At 48.5% G+C, this 22,306-nt stretch overlaps 1 protein-coding gene across 4 annotated transcripts in view; it reads left to right on the top strand.

The window, feature by feature from the left end:
• PXYLP1 (2-phosphoxylose phosphatase 1) overlaps window positions 1–22,306 on the top strand; it is a 70,542-nt gene that overhangs the window by 44,592 nt on the left and 3,644 nt on the right. For all 4 annotated transcript variants that reach the window (XM_032852365.1, XM_032852366.1, XM_032852367.1 and 1 more), the window contains 3 exons: window positions 9,571–9,729; window positions 10,698–10,824; window positions 19,014–19,153. In XM_032852365.1, coding sequence (XP_032708256.1) covers window positions 9,571–9,729; window positions 10,698–10,824; window positions 19,014–19,153 — 426 coding nt within the window. The remainder of the gene's footprint in view (window positions 1–9,570; window positions 9,730–10,697; window positions 10,825–19,013; window positions 19,154–22,306) is intronic.

A 22,306-nucleotide genomic window follows, 5' to 3' on the forward strand; every position in this document is an offset into this window, starting at 1 on the left:
CTTAAAGATTTTTATTTATTTATTTGACAGAGAGAGATCACAAGTAGGCAGAGAGGCAGGCAGAGAGGGGGGGGGGGAAGCAGGCTCCCTGCTGAGCAGAGAGCCAGATGCAGGACTCGATCTCAGGACCCTGAGATCAGGACCCTGAGATCATGACCTGAGCCGAAGGCAGAGGCTTAACCCAATGAGCCACCCAGGTGCCCCATGATGGCTTGCATTTTTAACCCAAGAAGTTCTGTATATAATATCCTAATCTCATCATTATCACTTAAGTTTTACATTTAGTATTTTGTTTTTATTTCAGTTTTCTTGGAGGTTTATTTTCTGTTTGATTTCTGAGAGTTTTTTGGTTTTTTTTTTAAGATTTTTATTTATTTGACAGAGATAGATATAGTGAGAGAGGGAACACAAGCAAGGGGAGCTGCAGAGGATGAGGGAGAAGCAGGCTTCCCACTGAGCAGGTAGCCCAGTGTGGGACTCGATGCCAGGACCCTGGGGTCATGACCTGAGCCGAAGGCAGATACTTAACAGCTGAACCACGCAGGTGCCCCTGATTTCTGAGAGTTTTAATTTTGCTTTTTCTCTGAATCCTTCCTGTCCAACTACCCCATAGAGTTAAATAAATATCTCTGAGTGAAAAAATTCTGTAGGTGTCAAAATTAAGTGTGACAGATCAGCTTTCATCCTATGTCTTTTTTTTTTTTTTTTTTAGATTTTTTTTTCTTTATTTATTTGACAGAGATCACAAATAGGCAGAGAGGCAGGCAGAGAGAGAGAGAGAGGAAGGGAAGCAGGCTCCCGGCTGAGCAGAGAACCCGATGCGGGGCCCTATCCCAGGACCCTGGGATCACGACCGGAGCCGAAGGCAGAGGCTTTAACCCACTGAGCCACCCAGGCGCTCCTCATCCTATGTCTTAAGTTTATGTTTTAGTTACATTGTTGCGGGGGGCAGAGTATCATGTAGCAGGCCCTTCCATGAGCTAAAAATGGACTTTCTAATATCCCTTGGGGGTGGGGAGGACATTGTTTCTCTCCTCTCTCTCTTTCCCCTTCCTCTCTCTCTCCCCCCTTCCTCTCTCTCTCCGTCCCTCCTTCTTTCCTTCCTTCCCACTTTCTGATCTTAGAGAATTTCTCCGAAGGATAATTAGACGAGAGGATAGACATGTATGTTTAAAGGTATTTAGTGCATTATTGCTTACAAGAGGCAAAAGGGGGGAAGGCAGCCAGAGCGTCCAACAGTAAATCCTCTTGCAGCCACTATGCTCTGCTTACACAGACCTATCTGTATTCACCTGCAAGGTTGTCCATAATGGAGGAACTAAAAGTACATATGGTATTTTACATGGGAATACTCGTGTGTGTGTCAACAGTATCGGCAAGAAGGAAATCTCCCATTTTAGAGAAGAGGAGACTATCGGGGCTAGTTAGTAAAACAAGAGAATGTTAGTAAAAGTAGCCAGTGAACTCAGGGAGAGCATCTGCCTATGCCAAGACTGTGTGAGGAGAGGGACAAAATAGGAGAGAAAGCGGGAGGATGTTTACATTGGATTAACCACTGTGGAGGGGAGCCAAGGACACAGTGGGAGTTTGCCCAGGTGGAGGGAATTTGCTCCAACTGCACTGATGAACTTGCCCCCCCCCCACGGGTTGTCTTGGCAACAGTGCACCTGCTCCAAGCTGGATGACATTAAAAAACAAAAAACCTGAGAAAGTCCACCTTGACTTGAGGTCAGTGGTAATCAGAGGTGGAGCCCCTGGTCTTAGGAGCAGCTCCTCCCCGAGGGGAGGGTGGCCCGGGAGTTCCTGAAACTACCAGGAAGGAGGTCTGGAGGGCAGAATCTGAATCTGGAATCTGAGGGAGCCAGGCCACACCCAGAGAGAGCCCCGCGACTGTCTTCAGCCAGTGCCTCATGTGCCCCGCAGACCCAGGCTGCCTCCGGGCGGAAGGGACCAGGAGTCACCACGACCCATGGACCCTCTGACCTGTCGGGCTTGGGCCGCAGCATCACCTCATGCCCCTGCCTGCCTCCCTCGCTGGCTTTCCTGTGTCATCTAAGGGGTGGAACCCCACTCCCCGGGGGTGTCCTCTGGGGAACCTGGAAGCCAGCCAGAGCTCTGCCTCTCCCCCACCCTAGGCATCCACTGGAGGGTGGGCTGGCCGGTCCATCCAGGCACCTGAGGGTGAGTGCCCCCGCTCAGCATTGTCTTTCAGTGCGGGGGCTTCCCGAAAGTGCACCCTCATTCCTGGCTGTCTCTTCCTCGTGATCCTTTCCACAGAAGGCAGATGACCAGCCGCTTTCCTGGGCAGTTGGTTTGGTGGCTCCGTGGGGTTTAGTGCTCCCAAAAGATAGGCCTTTGAGACCCGGAAAACTTACTTGTTTCTTGAGGGGAAGGGAAATGATGCTCTTGGGCCTTAGTGACTCTCCTCAGAGCAGAGACAGAAGCACAGACACCTCGGGCAAGACATCCAGCCATACGTATGCACTAAAATATAGACTGTGGGTTGTTCCGGGTGATAAGATTATGGGTGATTTTCACTTCTTTTTATACCTTAGTGTTGAATGACTATTTTAGGATGAACACATGTTTATGTGAGTTGTAAAGCTCCCTTTTCATTTTGGGAAAAAAAAAATCTATCAAGGGTGTCAAAATCAGAAACCTATTTCCAGGCACATTGGGTTGTTATCCTGAGTCCACAGCTGTCAGCATTGTCTTGTGTGGCTTTGGGGGTTCCTGTGAACCCTCAGAATGCAAATTCAGAAGCTTGTGTGTGCAGCCCGTTTTCAGGGTTGAGGAGCAGTAACTTTTGTCAGATTCCCAAAGGGGAGGCAGGGGGGATTCAGGCTATGAGTTAAGGATGGCTAAGGTTCTTTCAAGTGGTAAGGTTCTCTAAGTGGTTAAGGATGGCTGAGGTTCCTCTCTCAATTCTTTCTGGGGGCCTGTCCTTGGATTTCTCTCTGATTTCTAGTTTCTGTAATGATTTGGAGTCTTTGGGACTTCTGTCATCTAATCCAAAGGACTCTGTTTGGGCCAGGCCAGTTATCAGTTGCTTAAGAAGACAGTGAGGTTTCCTGTCCCCTCTGGGAGGCCACAGCTGGGCTCAAGCTCAGGCCACCGTGAGAACCCGGCCCTGTGCTCTGGCAGTCCTTGCACTGATGGCTCAGTGGCTGACGTCAGAGGGAGGGTCAGACACAGGGGAGATAAGAGCTTGGGAACAGCCCAGGGCAAAACCTCCAGCCTGTTCTCTGTGCTGAGTCCCAACCCCACGAGCCATACCTCCTGTGGTTTGCTGGCTCTCTAAATGGGACCAGGCTTATCACTGGCACCAAAAGCACTTACTAGATTCTTACCTAATAGTGGTTCACCATGAGGCAACAAGAATAAGGAATGAAGAATAGTTGAGAACAGGAAAGGTTGGTATTGTTTTGTGGCCCAAAGTGGATGGTTCAGAACGGGTAGATTCAGCTGTTTGATCAGTCTTGCCCATGTAAAACCAAGTTTCTCAAAGTATGCAAATGTGGACTTGATTTCCGCCTTGCACCCCTAAGCGTGATTTCTCCTCCTGCCTCTAAAAGCAAATGGCCAAAGGCAAATAACAGAATGGGTCTCCATTTGGTTTATATTTGAGAACTACTCACAGACATTTTTATATTCAGTGCAGGGCAGAGGCATGATGGACCTTTAAGACAACTCGGTGGGTGGAGGGGCACTGAGGGAATTGTGGGAACTGCCTGTAGAGCAAATCATTATTCTTTGGCAGGCCAGTGAAGGAGACAGAATTCAAGAGCCTTTGGATTATTGGGGGATACTAGAACTAGGGGTATTTTAGCTTATAAGAAGGTGGCGTCTTGGGGGCATCTTATCTCAGTCAGTAGAGCATGTGACTCTTGATATCAGGGTCCTGAGATTGAGCCCTCACTGGGTGTGGAGTTTAAAAAAAAAAAAGGTGCCATCTTAGATAAGCTGGATGTATTTAAAGGAGTCAGAAAAACTGCTAAAATTGGGTGGTTGAGAGGGGACAGGAGACTGGTTCATTGTGTTTCTGTGAAAGGTATGGACACAGAGGGGCAGCATCCCTTCCAGATCCCAAGTTGAAGGGAGCACCTTCTGAGAGCCTGGAAGTAGCCAGAATAATCACTCAAGGGGACAGACGTGCAAATAGCACTTCTTTTTTTTAAGATTTTATTTATTTGACAGACAGAGATCACAAGTAGGCAGAGAGGCAGGCATAGAGAGAGGAGGAAGCAGGCTCCCTGCTGAGCAGAGAGTCCGATGTGGGGCTCAATCCCAGGACCCTGAGATCATGACCTGAGCTGAAGGCAGAGGCTTAACCCACTGAGCCACCCAGGTACCCCATGCAAATAGCACTTCTTTATCCCTAACTACACAGCAGGCACAGCTCAGTGTCCTACAGGGGATGTCTTGGGCCATCCACGACCCCACTCTGGTGGAGATGCCATCATCTTCGTTTTATAGGGGAAGGGCATGAGGCATAGTGAGGCAGGAGGATTTGCCCAAGGTCATGCAGCTGGGAAGTAACAAAGTTGGGGCTCGAACCCACATTTGTGACTCAGTAGCCCGCAGCTCCCTACCACCTCCCTGCATTCAGAACCATGGACAGCCATGGCAGCACACGTGATGGAGGACAGACTTTAGCGGCCCCAGAAATGACAAGTCCCAAGAGGTTACTACCGTCCGCTGGGAAGATGACCAGCCCAGCACTGAGGGTGAAGTAGGCCCTGGAGCGAGGAAGGTAAAAGGCACATGGTGGGGCCGTGCCTTTGGCCCCATGAGGGTCTTTGCTGGCATGGTCAGTGATGTGACTCAGGCAGCTGAGCCAGCAATGGCGAGGTGAGCCAACACTTTTGCCTGTCGTGTTTGCCTTCACCAGGACACCTGTGGATCCCTAACACGTGATTTGGATCTGCCAGGATATCAGTGTAAGGAGAGGAGTTGCTGACAACTGAACCACATAGGCCCAGGGACAGTAGGAAGTGGCCTATAGCCTCAGGTAGGGATGGCAAGAGGCCACCTCACTTCTTATGAAATTGCTGCTTCTACATGGGGAAACCTTTCTTTCCTCGAAAGGGCCCTCGTTGGCACAAGTGGCTAGACTCGGGTCCCTGTCAGTTAGTAAGGCATGGGTGGGATCTTAGAGGAGCAGCATGGCAGCCCCCCACCTGGCCACAGTGTTGGCATGGGGCAGGGGCGGGGAGTGCCCCTCCAGAGAAGAAAGGGAGGGGCGGTGATCTGACCCCGGGATGGGAGCCCGCACAACGCTCAGGCAAGTCAGATTTGAGGCACCTGTGAAGGGCTTGCATACAGGCTAAAGCTAGTTGAGGAAAGCCAGGTGTGCAGGTAGATGTGTGTCATCTGTCCTTGACCAGAGCCCTGATATGGGGAGATGAGCTAGAGACCATGGGCATGGGCTTCGAGCCCACACCTAGTGGAGGGACTCTAACTTGTGTGCAAGTCAGAGCCTCCCTGGAAATGAGCTGGCAGCAGACACCTGGCTGTAGGACCACCTGCTGATCCTGTGGGTCACTGAGTCTGTCCAACTAACTGAGGTGGCCTGAGGCCCAAGGCCACACAGGGGCTTATGGCCCAGGGGCCTGTGCTGTTAAGTAACAATCTGCTCCTGACCCAGGCCCTTGCCTGTCTTTTCTCTGTCCAGTGAAACACTTCCTCAAAAGCGTGGAGCCCAGAGCCTGGCTCAGAGTGGGCCCCCAGTTCAACAAGCCATGTAGGGCGCCTGCCCTGTGCTGGTCGGACAGGGAATATAAAGATGAACAAGATACAGCCCTGACTCCCTCGATATTTGGAGTGGCCTGTTGAGCAACTGTGGACAACCCTGTTTATGGGTACTGTGTTGTGAGCCAAGATGGCAGCAAGGACCAGGAGTCAGGGGGGCCAATGGAAGAGGGATGTTGAAATGGGCTTCCCAGAGCGGTGACACCAGGATCATAATGGAGTTGGCCAGATTTGGGGAACAGTGGTGGAATGAGGGTAGTTAAACACAAAAGGAGGGGTGTGGAGGAGAAACATCGTGTGGCAGTGGAGGCAGCTCCGAGCAGTTCAGGACAGTGAGAACTAAGTTGGGGGTGAGGAGGTAGGAGGGTGGATCTGGAGGAGACGTCTCGCCCCCTGGCTTCTGTGCATCAGAAGCTCCCCCAAATGTCTAGCATCTGGAGGGCCCACTGAAGGGCCCTGTGTGGACCCACCCTGCATTCTGGTGACTCAGGAGGGTGCAGACAGCATGGGGTGATCTCAGTAGCATGGGTGAGGCCAATAGGTCCAGATGCCGGGAAAGTAGTAGATGAAATCTTTCTGGACCGAAGGCCTCTGATTATCACCCAGTCTCTATCTGTCTTTCAAACCACTGCTTCCTTGGGTCACACAACCACCATCGTTCCTTCCTATTCCACTGGGCAGCTTAATAAAAATACCATTAATGAGGTAGCTTATAAACAACAGAAATTTATTTTTTTCCGTTCTGAAGACTGGGAAGTCCAGGATCAAAGCACCTGAAGATTCAGTGTCTGTGAAGACCTGCTTCTCAGAAGGTATCTTTTCTCTGTAAACTCATATGGTGGAAGGCCAGGCAGGGGGGTTACTCTTTGGGGTCTCAGTTATGGGGATGCTAATCCCATTTGACCTAATCATCTTCCAAAGGCCTCCCCTCCCAGTACTATCACATTGAGGGTTAGGGTTTCAGCATGTGAATTTTAGGGGGACACATTCAGTCTAGCAGTTCCCAAGTGGTGGCCCCCATAGGCCTTACCCCACGTGCTTACGGGTAAGCTTGCAAACCTGTGTCCCAGTGTTCCTGTGTCACTCATACGTTCACGTGTCCTTAGCTTCACCTCTGCCTGGCCCAAACTCAAAGGAAATGTGCCCACAGGCATGGCCAAGGGTCCAGAATCTGGTACCATTTCATGAAAGAGCAGAGTTTAGGACTGAGGGTTACCACACGGCCAGAATTGCTGGGTCATTAAGATGCTGCCTTCATCCATATCCTTTTCTCCTTCCCTTGCTCTGGCCCAAATCCCACAATGGTAAATTACCTCTGGACACCTGAGCTTGTGTTTTAGCAGTTCTGGCCATTTCCAGCTGCTGGGAAGAAAGTGGCTGTAGGGCCAACCAAAAGACTAATTTGAACTGGTGAAGGACCAGTTCTATAGCTCTATGATGGTTGTTTTAATACAAGTAAGGAAGGAAAATGTGCTGATAAGTGTATCTAGGTGTTATGGAAAGACACGTTTATGTCTACACGTAGAGGAGGTATGTAACACGTGCTTACTGTAAATGTGTATGTACGTAGATCTGTAAAACAAGATAGATATTTCGGAGAAAAACAATAAAAATACTTGTTCATACCCTGTTCCACCCATTTCCCAGAGGAAACCACTGCTGCATTATAATGGATGTCCTTATAGACATTTTTCTATGTACTTACATAATAAACTGATGCTTATATATTCGTATATTTATAGTTTGTTTTTTTCTTATCCAATAACTTGGTATTTTCACCTGGTTTCATTTATCTTTGATTCTTTTCCATTCTCTTTAACTGTAGCAGAATATTCCCAAAATGAATGTAATGTTCTTTTCTGTTAACGAGGGATATTTAGTCGTTGCCCTTTTCCCGTTACTACAAGTAGCCTTACAGCGAATCTCCTTGGCCACACAGCTTTGTGATTGGGATTGATGTCCAATGAGCAAATTCCAAAATGTGGAGGAATGGAATCGGGGATAAGGCACATAGAACATTTAGTAGGTACTGCCAAATGTTTACGGACGGTTTCTATTTCCACTCTTACCTGTGGTGTGGAAGTGGGTTTTCACACCCTGGTCAGTACTGCTATTATTATTAAAACATGATATTGTAGTCTGATAGGCGGGATCAGAGACTGCATTTAAGTATGAATAACATTGGATATCTTTTTTTAGGTTCATTGCCACTGGCATTTGTTTTTCTGTAATCAGCCTGCTCATGTCCCCTGCCAATTTTTTAGTTGTAGGATCCCATATGTATTTTGGATATTAATAATTTGTCTGTTATGTAGGTTGCAAATATTTTCCTTTCAGTGAGTGGACTGTTTGTCTTTTACCTTTTTTTATGACATCTGTTTGCCCAAGGGAAGTCTTAAGTACTTATTTGGAAAAATCTGTAGAAGGAATTAGGGAATTTAAATGGATTTAAACTGGTGGTTGGGCCCTGTTTTAGCTATTGTTCAAATGTATGTATGTATATTCTGGTGGTTAATAAATCTTTTAGAAATTAAATGATTCATGGGCACAACAATTTCTGTACATTTCCTCAGCTGGTGGATACTAAAAATACAACTATCATTGTGTAGAGAGTTCCAGAAAATCTGTGATGCTGCAAAGAGGTCCCCCATACATGGAAAAGTTGGGGATCATTGACCCAGAAGATGGACTTACATCTGCTTATAAGTAATTGATAAAGTCTATTAGTCAGGACTCATTTGGTTGAAAGTAACTAAAGCCCAATTCAAACTAGCTTAAGCAACAAGGGTTATGTACGATGTTTATAACTGGGACATCTAAGAGAGGTCTGGCTTCAGCCACATCTGAACTCAAGGTCTCCAAGAATAGATGTCCTCAGCTCGCTCCCTCTCTCTGATTAAGTCTCTGCATGTCTTGGTCTGCCTTGTCTCTACTCAGCATCATTTTCTCCCACTGCAGACAGAGGCTCTCTGAGGAGGGACAGGTAGCTGGGGCAGCCCTGGGTTTCTGTTCTTAGAGATCGGCATACAAAAGAGACCCTTTTCTAGTGTGTGCACAGTGCCTCTGTCAAGCAAAAGACTAATTGCCCCATCACTGTCCTCATTGACTTGGTCACATGTCCATCCGCAGCTGGGGTCAGGGACATGTGGAAGGAGCGGTTCACCCACAAAAAGAGGGGTACTAGATGATAGATGGCAGGGCCCACACATGACATCCGGAAGACTGGTGTGGAAAACCTGGCCTGGAGGCAGAGGAATGAGCTTGGCATGGGGCTTTGTCCACCACCTCCGCCTTGGGCGGCTGCCTCAACTTCCCGCTTAGCACCAGGCTCCCTCCTCTGTAAAGTGGTCTTGTGAGGATTAATGAGTGATGCCTGTCATTGCGCTCCTGGGGACCTCAAGGTACAAAGCCAGTGATACCAAATGAGATCTGTCAGCACATCTGGTACTTCCTAGGCACTCAAGAGGTGATGGTTTTCCTCTCTGGTATTTACTAGAATTCAAAGGGTGTTAAGAATAAGGTAACCAGGCTGCACGAAGTTCTTCCTTTACCATCGGAGCAAAGCCCCTTTCTCCAAGGTGGCCCACCTGCCTTTGCACAGCTCATTACTGGCCTTGAGAAAGAGACAGGGCCAAGTGGGGGCTCAAGAAACAGTTCTTGATGAGAAGCTGACCTCTGGCTGGACTGAAGTCCACCCCAGTGCTGAGGGAGAAGAGTTACTCAGTGAAAATCCAGCCGTGCTCTGGGCCCCTGGGGCTGGCCTGGTACTCCACCCCGCCGTGACTGCCCGTATCATGACCTGCTTTGCTTCCCTTGCAGTCCACCTGACCCCAGTGTCCACAGCTAAAAATGGAGTGAGTAGCAAGAGTCGAAAGAGAGTCATGCCTGAGCCGGTGACTGAGCCCCCCGTGACGGACCCCATTTACGAAGCTCTCTTGTACTGCAACATTCCCAGCGTGGCTGAGCGCAGCATGGAAGGTAGGCCTGCCTGCTCCGCCCAGTGTGGCACCTGGGGACTAGTAGTTCTAGTAGTTCTTCAAGCAGCACAGCATGGTAGGAAGGAGCAGGTGGCCTGGGCTCACATCCTGTAGCTGCTCACACCCTGTAGGCTGTGCCCTTGAATGAGTTCCCAGGTCTTAGCTTCCTCATCTGTGAAATGGGCATAAGTAGCAGTCCCTATTCACAAGGCTGCCCAGAGGCTTCCATAACCACTCTGGAATAACACATGGCTCATGAGAGAGACTCTGCACACATTCGCCATCATGGTTTCTTTTGAGATACCAGAGATGGAAAGGCAGGCTTTATGGACTCAAGGGCGTCACCCTTGTCTACCCCCCTTTCCAGTAAACTTTCTCGGGGCTTTGGACATCCACAGGATGCAGGCTGCTCTGTTGGTATCTTGCAGTAAAGGTGTAGGAAAATAGGATTTCTGTGTTGACTTCTGTTTTTTTTTTAAATGTATCCAAGAATGATATTGAATATTTTTATCATATTGTGCCCTGATTTGTTTTATGGAGCTTTATTTTATTTTTTTAAGTAGGCTCCACACCCAATGTGGGGCTTGAACTCACAACCCTGAGATTAAGAGTTGCATGCTGTCGACTGAGCCAGTTAGGAGCCCCTGTTTCATGGAGCTTCAAAGCAGAAGTCATTGTTTCCAGCCCTTCGTAGGCCTCCCCCAGGCTGTGGGTGTGAGAGGGGCTGCATGAATCATCAGGTCCCCATTTTACTGGCCGCCAGCTCCCAGCTACACTCCCAGAGCCTCCCTGTTACTTTGGGGGCGGGGGTGTCTGAGACCTAACTGGCCCTGTCTCCCTTCCTCCACCTTCCTTGTGAGCACCCCCCTCCATGGCACCCTGCTGCCACGCTCATCCGTGCTCTTCTGCAGAGTGGACAGGGTCCACACCTCCTGAATGATAACCAGGCAATCCGCTCCTCTCCTACAGGTCACGCTCCACATCATTTTAAGCTGGTCTCGGTGCATGTGTTCATTCGACATGGGGACAGGTACCCACTGTATGTCATTCCCAAAACCAAGCGACCAGAAATTGACTGCACTCTGGTGGCCAACAGGTAAATTGCACTTTTTCTACAAGTTGTTTTTAAGAATCTGTTTTCTGTGTCCCAGTCAAAACACTGGCTGGAGAATAACAGAAAAGGGGACTGAGCCACACTTGTCGAGCGCATCCTGTTTGCTGGGAGCCTGATCTTCAGAACAATCCTGCATGTTAATTGTCATTTCCCAGTGGAGAAAGAGGAGGCCCAGAGAAGCAAGGACAGCTGTGTAAGGCCACACAGCAGAGAAAGTGAGATTTGGGTCCAGGCCAGCGTGAGGTCTCCTGTCCCCTCCTGTGTTCTACAGTCAGAGAAAGAGCTGGGACACGGTGCAGTGAACACTGGGCCAGATGTCCTCAGACCCTGGGGGCTCTGAGGGAGGTCTCTTGGGGCAGCAGGGAGGTCTCTCAGTCTCTGGGCCTCCCCCCTCATCTCTGCCGTGGGGATGCCGCCGTGGACAGGTGCTGGGTCAGGAGGGAGTGAAATGATAGAGGAGAGCGTGAACACCAACTGCAGAGTCATATACATGAAATTCCACCTTTTCATTTTTTGTGGGATAAGAATAGCACATTCTTGGTTGAGAGCCCTTAGGATGAAAAATAATTCAACAGATTGCATATGGAAAAGGTACGATTCTAAAACGAGAGGCAGGGTTGGCACTGAAATGATAGGCCAAGCCTCAGCGCCGTGTCTGGGAGCACCTAACACCCCTCACAGGGCAGAATGAATGAGCAGAGGAGACAGAGGGGAGTGCTCAGTGAGGAAGACATCATGCAGATGGAATGCTTCTGGATGCCAGCCTGCTCTGCGCAGGGCCAGTCTGGGGGAACCGTGGGTTGCTTTCCTGTTGCCAAGGTCTGTTCCTTCTAGTGGATGGCGTTGTGAACCCCAGGGAAGGGGTCTCAGAGTGACTCTTAGCATCTCTAGGCTTCTCACCATCCAGGATTATGGAGAAGAGAAAGTGAACCCATGAATAGAAACACATCCTGAACTAGCGTCTGACTGTAGGCTTTCCTGTGCTCCTTTCCTGCTGGAGGTCACAGAGCTCACAGTCTGGGTACTTGTGTCCTGTCTATGTTTAGGAAGCCTGGGCACATGTCCCAGTGTCCCATGGGTCAGAAAAGCCTCTGGGTGGAAGGCCACACAGACACTGGCTTTCTTCCTCTGGCCTCTAGCCTTCTGTGCCGGCCTTCCTGCTGGGACCTTCTACTCCTGCTCTGGCCCTTCTCGCCAGCCGCCTACCCCTTCAGGCCTTTGCCCCTGCTGTTTAGCTTGCTCGCCCCGTCCCCACGTGACCCACTCCTACAGCTCCTCAGACACTCCCCTGAGATACTGCCGCCTCGGGGAACCTCTCCTGGTGTGTGAGGATGGCTTCTATGGTTGTATCAGGCACTGCCACTAATAAAGGGGATTATGGCAAGGGTCTCAGAACAAAATATTTAATGACCAGTCCTGAACTGGCCTTAGAATTAGAGCAAGGATAGAGGCTCCTTGCTGTGCTGGGGATTAATCCTCTGGTGGCTGGATCGGGGAATGGTCTGGAGTGTCCGGGATGGCAGGAGGACATGGGGTGGGGTGCAGGGAGGGCAGCTCAGAGAAGTGGCTTTGCTCCACCAGCACAGACCGTGGGTATCTGCCCTTTGAACTGCCCAGGAATGGATAGGCCAAAAGGCCTCTTGGTTGGCCAGACTCGGGGCAGCCTCAAGGACTCTCTGGATAGTACCATGTGTTAGCCCTGGCGACTCGTGGCTTCTCTCCCCTTTCTCTCACTGGGCTTCCCATTCCCAGATGTGAGAATTCCGGTGGCTTGGTTCCGACCGGGGGTCTGTCCTCAGACCAGTCGTGTCCCTGAGCACTTCGAGGCTCTGGAGGTTACCCTAGCTGTTCCTAGAGAAGGCGTCCATTGGGGACGGCTGCCCGCCAGCATGCAGGGCCTCCCCTGTGCACTTCCATTCTTTTCAGTGTGTCTTCTAGCATGATCGCTTCTGCCCTTCCCATACCACGAGGCTCCTCAAGGGCATTGCGTCTTGCTCATTTATCAATGGTGCCCTGGCATGAAATAGTTGTTGGGCTAGCTTGGTTGTGGAGTGAATTCAGGACCTTCGTGAAAATCATGAGTCAAAATAACCGATCAGGTGCCTCATGATAGATTTCAGCCTCTGCTGTGGAACCCTCTGAGGCCCTTGTAACATTTCTGGTAGAGGGCAAATCCCTTCACCTTTGTGAGCCTCAGTACTCCGTCCTGGAATGTGGGGAAAGTAGTCCATCCCTGATCACAGCCTTGTGAAGTCTAACTAAGGGGAAGGACTGAAGCACTGAGCTGGTCATACTGAGAGGTGGACCCATGATGGTGTTTCATTTCCTACAGTGGCCTGCAGGCTTGCTGGGCCCGGCCTCCTTTCTCCCCTGCAAGGTCGCGGTCATGAGGCCAGGTCCCAGGGCCCCTTATTCCATCACAGCCATGGCAGGATCCCCTGACATGGCCATTTTTGGAGTTCCCATTTGAGAGACACAGTTCCTGCGGGGACCGGCTGCTCTGGCTACCTCTGCCCTCATTTGCCCTGGCCTTGATCTTTTGACCTACTTCTATTTTACTGCACATTCTGTGTCTTTAGGAGCTGCTTGAAGACATCGGTGGAAAGAGGAAAGAGTATGCTTGTTTAATTAATTATTGTCCTTTAGTCCATCTTTAAAAGCATGAAGTTGACTTGTCCTTATAAATGCACACTTAGAGTGAGCAGGACTCCCAGGACGTGGCGCCACTTTGGGCTCCTGAATCCCCTGGGACTGTGGGGTCTTGGTCACTAGCCGCACCTGCTGCCTTCCCAGGTACTAGTTCAGCTTCACTAATCATTAATTTTTATGACCTCTGAAAGGCCATGGGTCCTAGATTATGCCTGCTGCGCTAATCTAGTGAGAGGGGGTATCTGAGCCAGCAGGCAGGGTTTCAGTGAGCTGAGAATATAGGAGCTGACATCCATGCAGGTTGGTGGCCCTGGTGTTTCCCTTCACAGTGACACGTTCCGTGGCTCTCCCGAGTCTTTGCAGTGGAAAGACTTTGAATGCCTTGTGCCTCATGACAAGGGTGCGATTTTCACTCTCCTAGAACAGCGTTTAGCCAGCAGTAAGGTTATTAGTTATAGATACACCGTGTTTATTAAATGTAAAAAATAAAATTTTCATTCACGGATATGAATTAGATACTCTTTTCTACATCCAAGGAAGAAAAGAATATTCACTTCAGTCCGTATTTATTCAATAAGTTTTATTTTCAAACACCTGTTATGCATCAGGTATTGTGACATGGTGGGCCCACATACCAGGAGATGGGATGTGGGCCAGCACCTAAATAAAATGAAGGAGCCTGGGGGCGCCTGTGTGGCTCAGTGGGTTAAGCCTCTGCCTTCAGCTCAGGTCATGATCTCAAGGTCCTGGGATCGAGCCCCGCGTCGGGCTCTCTGGTCAGCGGGGAGCCTGCTTCCCCCCCACCCCCGCCTACCTCTCTGCCTACTTGTGACCCTCTCTCTCACTGTCAAATAAATAAAATCTTTAAAAAAAAAAAAAATGAAGGAGCCTGCCCTGTACAGATCTGGTGGAAGAGTGTTCCAGATAGAGGGAACAGCAAGTGCAAAGATCCTGGGGCTGGAAGAGCTGCTCAGTATGAGAACAGTAAGACCAGTATGTAACCAGATGGGAGGAGGAAGTGGGAGAGCAGGAGGCTAAAGATTCATACAAGAGAGGCTGTTCCTGGGCGCCTGGGTGGTTCAGTGGGTTAAGCCTCTGCCTTTGGCTCAGGTCCTGATCTCAGATACATTGTCCTGCTGGGAGATAGGGGTTCATTTGAGAGGTCACGTGTCCATGGCAGCTGATGCCATGGGTGACTGGTATCACAGAGCCTATGGAGCAAGGGAAGGCTAAAACAGGGTCCTGGCAAGCACCAACCTAGAACGTAGCACAGAGAGAAAGGAGGATCCCAGGAGGAGACACGGTGACTTTGCAAACAGGAGGCGATGTTAGGAGAGTTAAGAAAGGAAAAAGTTTGAAGAAAGGATGAGGGGCAATTAATCTCAGGTAGTGCACAGAGGTCCAGAAAGCCAATGACCAAGAAAGGTATATTGAGCTGATCTTTTTAGAATTTCATTTCACTAATAATATAAAGTAAATTCTTTCACATAAATTCTAAAAATCTATGGTATGAACTCATTCCAGTTTCTAGCCATGTAAGCTTTTTTGAATTGTGTCTTCTGATAAGAGTATCACTGGTGTTATACCTCTTCTCTGTTTTAATGTTCTGGCAGGACTCAGTAATTGCTCTGGTTATAACTAAAGCACAGTAAATTTTCTCATGTTTGTATAGATTAGCCCCAGGGTTCTGTGTCAAGCTTCGTGGCACAGAGGGATGTAAATGATGTGTACAAAAATGTAAATAAAAACTCTGGAAGTGAATTGTATGAAGCCTTAAGATAGTAGCACCTTTAATTCTTTCAATTTTCGGTAGGCAAGTGGATTTCCAATGAGGCTGCAATGACATGAATTTTTCCTGGAAAAAAAAATCATCGTGACAGACATGATCATCTGTGTTAGTCAGACTAAGGCTAGCCTTTGGTAACAAAGAGACTGAAGAACACATTGCCTCAAATAACAAAGTTTATCTTTGCCTTGTGTGAGGGTCTGAGATGAGTGATCCAGGTCATATGAAGTGGCTCCACTTGGTCATTTTGGTCCCCAGGTCCCTTCCAGTCATGGCTTCCATCATGCCCTAGGGATGTCTACATGACTGAACCTGATTGCTGCTATGTCTACCTAGTAGGCACTGGGAGGGAAAAGAATGCATGGGGCACCCCATGACCTGAAATCCTAAACCTAGTAGAGGGATACATCCTTCCATTCTATTAGTGATACCATGTAGGGCCTCAGAAATGGGATCTAACCCATTTCCCAAGAAGAGAATAGATTCTTTTTTAAAGATTTATTTATTTGAAAGAGAGGGAAAGCACATGCAAGTGGAGGGGGGCAGAGGGGAGAGGAAGAGAATCTCCAGCAGATTCCCCACTGAGCATGCAGCCCAACATGGGGCTCCATCTCAGGACCCTGAGATCATGACCTGAGCCGAAATCAAGGGTCACATGCTTAACCAACTGAATCACCTGGGCGCCCCAGAGGAGAACAGATTTTAGCATACCACTGTTAAAGAAAAACCAGAGCTGGACAGTAGTTAGTAGCAGTCAAAACAGATTGTATTCAGGAACCAATGCAGTAGGGGAAAAGAGATCTGCATGTATAACTGGGCTCAATTCCAAATACAACATGGGCAGTGGGAATTTATAGCCAAGGAGCAGGGTGGAGGTCAGTGGATGGAAAATGACGGAGAGGAGACCTCAAGGGTGAGGAGATTGCTAAAGGCAGGCCAGGGTGAGCAGATACCACCTGGGGGATGAGGAATTTTTTTTTTTAGATGAAGATCAGATACCAAGAGCGGGAGATTCTGGCTAACTCCCACTTAGCAGGATTTTTGCTAAAACCGAGTGCACAAGTCCAAAGAATATGAAAGTCCAAAGGTTGAAGCCTAGTTGGAAAGAGGGTTCAGAGGAGCCTAACTATAGTTTACTCAAAGAGAGTCTTTGTCACAATTAGCAGTTCTGTTCATATTTCCATTGAAATATGAATATTCTCATAAACCAGGATAGGACCTTGCCATATTCACTGCTATGGGAAGCTTGGCCTTTTCGTGAAGCATCTTAGGATGGGTATTTCCCAGTCGAATTCATTCACACGTGTTTTTGGATTATCTGCCTTGTGCCCCGTACCCTCTTGGCTGGGGGGTGGAGCTGAGGACTCGGCAGGGTAGGACCCGGTCATTTCGATCCAGGACAGGCCCAGGGACTCAGGTTGCCTCGTCCTCTTCCTGTTAAAAAGATCCGGCCATTTGCTCTCTCCTGTAAGTGAAGTTTTTCTTCCATGAATCACCATCTTTCCGGACCAAAACCAAATTGTCATTTATACAGTTAGATGTTAGCATATCATTAAGCAGTCAGATGCTCTGAAAAGCTGCAATAGCTCAGCAAACCCTTCCTGTAGTGAAATTTCATTCCTGAAATTGGCAGCAAAGCCTTCTCAGAGCCTCAGAAATCACCAACCTGAAATAATGGCCTGGAGCAGAACATTTGACTCCTGTTGATAGATAGCTTTGTTAACGTGGATTCATATTGGCAGCCTCATTGTCAGTCTGGAACTCTCATTCCCCAGTTTGCAAATATTTATGTGATTTAGCCCCAGGAATAATAACAGACCCTCTGTTTTTGTGGAGAGAACCAGTGCCCTGCAGCAATCCAGGAGGATTAGACTACACTGTGTCAGGGTCCGCATTCTCTAATTTTAAAACATTTTTTTTTAAAGATGGGCTCTTTTTTAGCATTATGTTTTGGAAAGATAGAGCATTTTAGCAGCCAAAGTTAACCGGGCTTTCAAACAGGAGAGGTCTGCCATTAGAACAATTAGTCCTAGCTTCTTTTCATGCTGATTTAGCTTACCTGGGAACTCGTCTTATCTGCTCACTTCTGTTCAGCTGGAAAATGTGTATACATTCATCATAGGCCATTTCATTATTCAAAGAAAAGGTGTGTATATCCATAGGTCATCTCATTATTTGGAGAAAATGTGTACGTTTTTATAAGTCATTTCATTATTCAGGGAAAGTGTATATTAGCAACCAGAAAGATGAATTAAATCTTGATTTACCCCATGTACTTCATGGCAGAAATATAAGTATTATTTTTAATAGGTATTTAATAGGTATTATTAAAAAAAAAGATTTTTTTTACATCTTTGTTACCACCCCACATAAAATGAGATACTGTATGTGCAAAAAGCAGAGTGAACTGTAGAGAGCTGTAGAGATCTTGGTTCATAGTCAGTTAGTTTTCTTCGAAGGAGATTTCTCAGAGGTGAGTTAAAAATTCCTGAGGGTGAAGTCTGAGGTGGGTTTGCTAGGAGGAAGGGGCAGCGTGGGGAAAGTCTTGGACACAATAAAGAATAAGGTGTGTTGGGGGGACAGAAGGCACTTGGTTATGTGGGACCAGAGCCCAACATTAGAATGGAGAGGGTGGGGGTCCCTAGCCTCAAAGTGAGGTGGGGCCAGGACAGAGTACTAGGCCACGCACCAGTCCTGGGAGCAGGGGGAGGTGCACAGGAGCAGGGAGAGCCAGCCTGGCTTTTAGGTAGATGTCAGGCTGTGGAGAAGGCAAGATTAGGCCACAGGTAGGCCAGAAAGGAGCCCATGCCTTCCAGACAAAAGCTGCCTGCGCCAGAACCCGGGCAGTGGCTGCAGGGGTGCAGGAGAGAGGGGCAGAGAAGCCCCAGGAGGACACAGCTACAGGATTGGGTGGCAGATGGCATGCGTGGGAGCAGGGGAGGGAGAAATCAAGGAGGACTCCCGGCCTGGGCGTGACTGTCTAGGGGCAGTGGGTAGCCTCCCGAGGAGGGAAAAACAGGAGGGGTTGCAGGTTGGGGATGTGGGAGGTGGAGGGCAAAGCTGACTCCCCCAGCACCCAGGATGATGGATGCTGTAGCAGAGGTTAGAGGCCCATGTTGGCCCCATCGAATGTCAGGGGTCGGGCAGTATTGATACTGGAATTTCAAGGGCTCCTGAGTGGCTCAGTTGGTTAAGTGTCTGCCTTCGGCTCGGGTCATAGTCCCAGGATCAAGCCCCACATCAGGCTCCCTGCTCATCGGGAAGCCTGCTTCTCCCTTTCCTTCTGCCTGTCACTCCGCCAGCTTGTGTGCTCGCTTGTGCACTCTCTCACACACAAATAAGGCCTTTAAAAAAAAAAAAAAAAAAAAAAAAAGAAGGTGATTGTGCCAAGGGCGCCTGGGTGAGTCAGTCAGTTAAGCTTCAGACTCTTAATTTTGGCTCATGTCATGACCTCGGGGTCCTGAGATCCAGCCTGGTGGCTCTGGCCTGGCAGGCTCTGTGCTCAGCAGGGGATCTGCTGCTCTCCTTCCTCTCCCTCTGTCTCTCCCCCTGCTCCTGTGCATGCTCTTTCTCAAAATAAATAAATAAAATCTTTAAAAAAAAAAAAAAAATCAAAGTGACCGAGCCAGGACCTGTTGTTATGGATGAGCAGGGTTTCTGCTGGCTGAAGTGGAGGAAACCCTTGTGGGCTGTTTGGAAGCATAGTGACCACTGATTCTCTGTGTTCTCTCTGTAGGAAACCGTATCACCCGAAACTGGAAGCTTTCGTTAGTCACATGTCGAAAGGATCTGGAGCCTCTTTCGAAAGCCCCTTACACTCCCTGCCTCTTTACCCCAATCATCCACTGTGTGAGATGGGAGAGCTCACTCAGACAGGTACGTGTGACAGCCTCAGCTTACCCTGTCTCCTGCGCCCTCCTCCGTGTGGCATACATTGGAGTGAATGCTCCTGGGCAAGGCACTGTGGGCTTACAGGGACAACTGACGACTGGCACCAAGGTATCTAAGTAAACCTCCAATTTCTAAAAATTAAAAATAACCCTTTTTCTTAGTGCAAGAGCAGTATATGGCCATGGAAGAGAAATTAGGAAAGACAGTTGAGCAAAAGGAAGAAGAGTTTAAAGTACCCATAATCCCAATCCACTGAAGAAATTGGTCATCCTTTTTCATTTATGTGCGTGCACACATGCACACACAGTAGCATTTTACTAAGCACACTCTTTGATAACCCACTTCTTCATTAAACAGTACATTCTGATCATTTTTCCCTATTGATAAACATTGGTTAACAGCATCATTTCTGGGGTCTACATATTAATTATCCCACTATTGCTGGACTATAATTGATATAACCAATCCCATGTTCTTAGAAACTCCAAAGAAAATGACCTGATAAGTTTTCGTGTGCAAGATCTCAGAAGCAAACGCGTGGGGCGTATCCCTAGTGAGCATAGAGTTGGGCTGAGTGTGTCCCTCCCAGAAGCCCAGCTTTCCCTCTGCAGCCCTGCTCGTACCCTCACACAGCCAGTCCCCTGTCGGGGCAGGTTGGCAAGTTAATCGTGGGGCTACCTCCGTTAGGAAGAGAAGGAACTGGGAGGCCCCCAGTAGGTCCTAGCTTCTTCCTACTTCAGTCTGGGACCTCAAAGGACCTTTGTGTGGTCACCAGCCTTTTTGGGAGAATCGGGAGGACCTATTGGCCATGTTGTTTCCTCGTCCGACCAGTACTGTGGGACCTCAGCTCCGATGAAAGGGAGGTCTGTGTCCTGTAGTTGGCCCTGCAGAGTTTTGCCATGTTTTAGAAGCCATTATTATTGGGGAGAATATGGTGACAGAGTGGGCTGAACTGAAGGCTCTGGAAGACTAGCCTTGAATAAGGAGTTTTGTCAAAAGCTTTTGATTATCAGTTCCATGTGCTCAAGGTCTGCAGTAGTTTAAAACAGGAGTTTCGCATCCAACCAGACCAACCACCCCCATTCTGTAACAAGTATCTTGTGGTGCTCCCTTAACCCTCCTGAAGTGAAATTCAAATATAATTAGAACCTTTCTAGTTACAAAATTGTAAAGAAGAGCAGTTATATCAGGTACTCTAATATAAAGGAGAAACAAAAGGAAATGAATTTATTATACAATGCTGTATGTTTCAGCATAGAAGTTTGAGCACACTCTCAGTAGGAAACAAAATGACACAGTTGGTTGTTTATGCTTAAATGTAGATTGGCAACTGTGACTATTACAAATGCAGACCAAGGGATATTATATTGGGGACTCTTAACACCACATTGGGGGACATGATTTTTTTGACAAGTTCGGATCAAAATAAAATACAGATGTCCCTTAATTTCTCTTGTATTTCTAGAAAAAATCTGTGGGCGTTAATGATGTGTAAAAATGATTTTGTATTTATGACACAGGTTCTAGGCTAAAGTATTTAAACAGGTTTTTCACATGTGGTAATATCTTGTAGTACCGTCAAAAGTGGGTCAGAAAATAGTTCTTTGGGGAGACTGTCCAGCTCCGTGACCCCCACCCAGTAGGTGTTCGGAATGTTCCTCCCTGTATCATTGTGACAACTCAACCCCAAACCCTCCCTGACAGCAGAGCCACGCTTGTTGAGAACCACTGGTTAGACCCTCTGGTAGCAAGCGACAGAAACCAACTCCAGCAAAAGATGGACATTATATGGATTCAGGGTGACTCCAGACTCTGAAGGCAAGAATATGACCAGGCCTCCAGAGACTGGAACCAGTAATAAGAAATCTGTCTGTCCCAGCCCTGTAGTTTTGCTTTGTGTCTCTCTACAGTGGGACCGTCCTAGCCTCACCTAGAAACGAACGGCAAGTCCAAATTCTTGAGAGACCGTGAGAGAAAGAAAATCTGGCAGGGTCCTTCAGGGGTCAGTGTCCATCAGCTGGCTCAGAGGTCATGGGGACTGCGCACTGAGCAGTGGAGGCCTACCCAGCCTCTCAATCCAGGGGCTGTTCCCCGAGAAGAGTTGGGGGAAGCTGGCCCTCACACATTTAGAGATGCTCATTCATTCCTACCTTCTCAGTCATTCTATTATCTACATCGCTTTCTAAATCAACATTACTCAAGAGATCATTTTCGCGGTACTATTTGCTCCTGTTCCCTAATTCTCTTTTAATGCTCACTTTTATCTTCTATTTTAAATTTCATTAAAAATGCATAGCTGTTAGAATAACCATTTATAACTGAAACACTTTTGGCGCCCCGCAGTAACTGTGGAGGCCTGATCATTAGTGCCTACTCTTATTCAAGATGCTTTGGCAGCTGCTGAGTGTAGAGGGGTGGGGAGCGGCGGGATGAACAGATGCTCCCGGCCTTGTCCTAAAGGAGCCCGCACGCAGCTGCTACGGGACAGTGGGCATGGAGGCGGAGGCGACTCACCGTGCTACTGCAGGCCTGCGGAAGAAACCCAGGCTGTGGAGTAGAAGGGGCCCATGGGACGGACTGCAGATGCCCCCTCCCCCCAGGGCTGGTGGTGAGTGAGATTAGCGTGTGTCAAGTGCCTTTCAGGGTGCTAGCATGTGCTGGGCTGGGCAATCGCAGCCCAAGTCCTGGAGAGCCCGTGAAACCAGAACAGGAAGGAATTCTTGGTCTGACCTGGGGGAGGAAGAAGGAAGGCTACAGAGCAGGCCCATATTGGAGCCAGGCACCGGGTAAGGATTTCTCTAGGCTGAGAAAGGCGAAGGGCATGATCAAGGTCATAAAGATGCAGGCTGGGTTTGGAGACATTAAGAGGCCGTAAATGGCTAGAACTTCGTATTTCTGCCTGAAAAGACAGGGGAGAAGGTGCTACGAGCAGGGACTAGGAGGGCAAGGTTGGGCCCACATGTGGCTGAGTGCCAGCTCTGCGACCTCTTAACAGTGATTGGCTCAGGGCCTCGGTTTCCTTGGCTGTAAAATAAAGAAAATGGAAATAATAATATGCCTACTTTATTGGGTTTTTATGAGGTTGAATGGAAAAAGGTCTGAACATGGGAAGCACTCAACCCTAAGATAAGCAGCCTG

The sequence above is a fragment of the Lontra canadensis genome, unplaced genomic scaffold, assembly GCF_010015895.1.
Source record: "Lontra canadensis isolate GAN:19392208 unplaced genomic scaffold, GSC_riverotter_1.0 scaffold6, whole genome shotgun sequence".
NCBI classification, from domain to species: Eukaryota; Metazoa; Chordata; class Mammalia; order Carnivora; family Mustelidae; genus Lontra; species Lontra canadensis.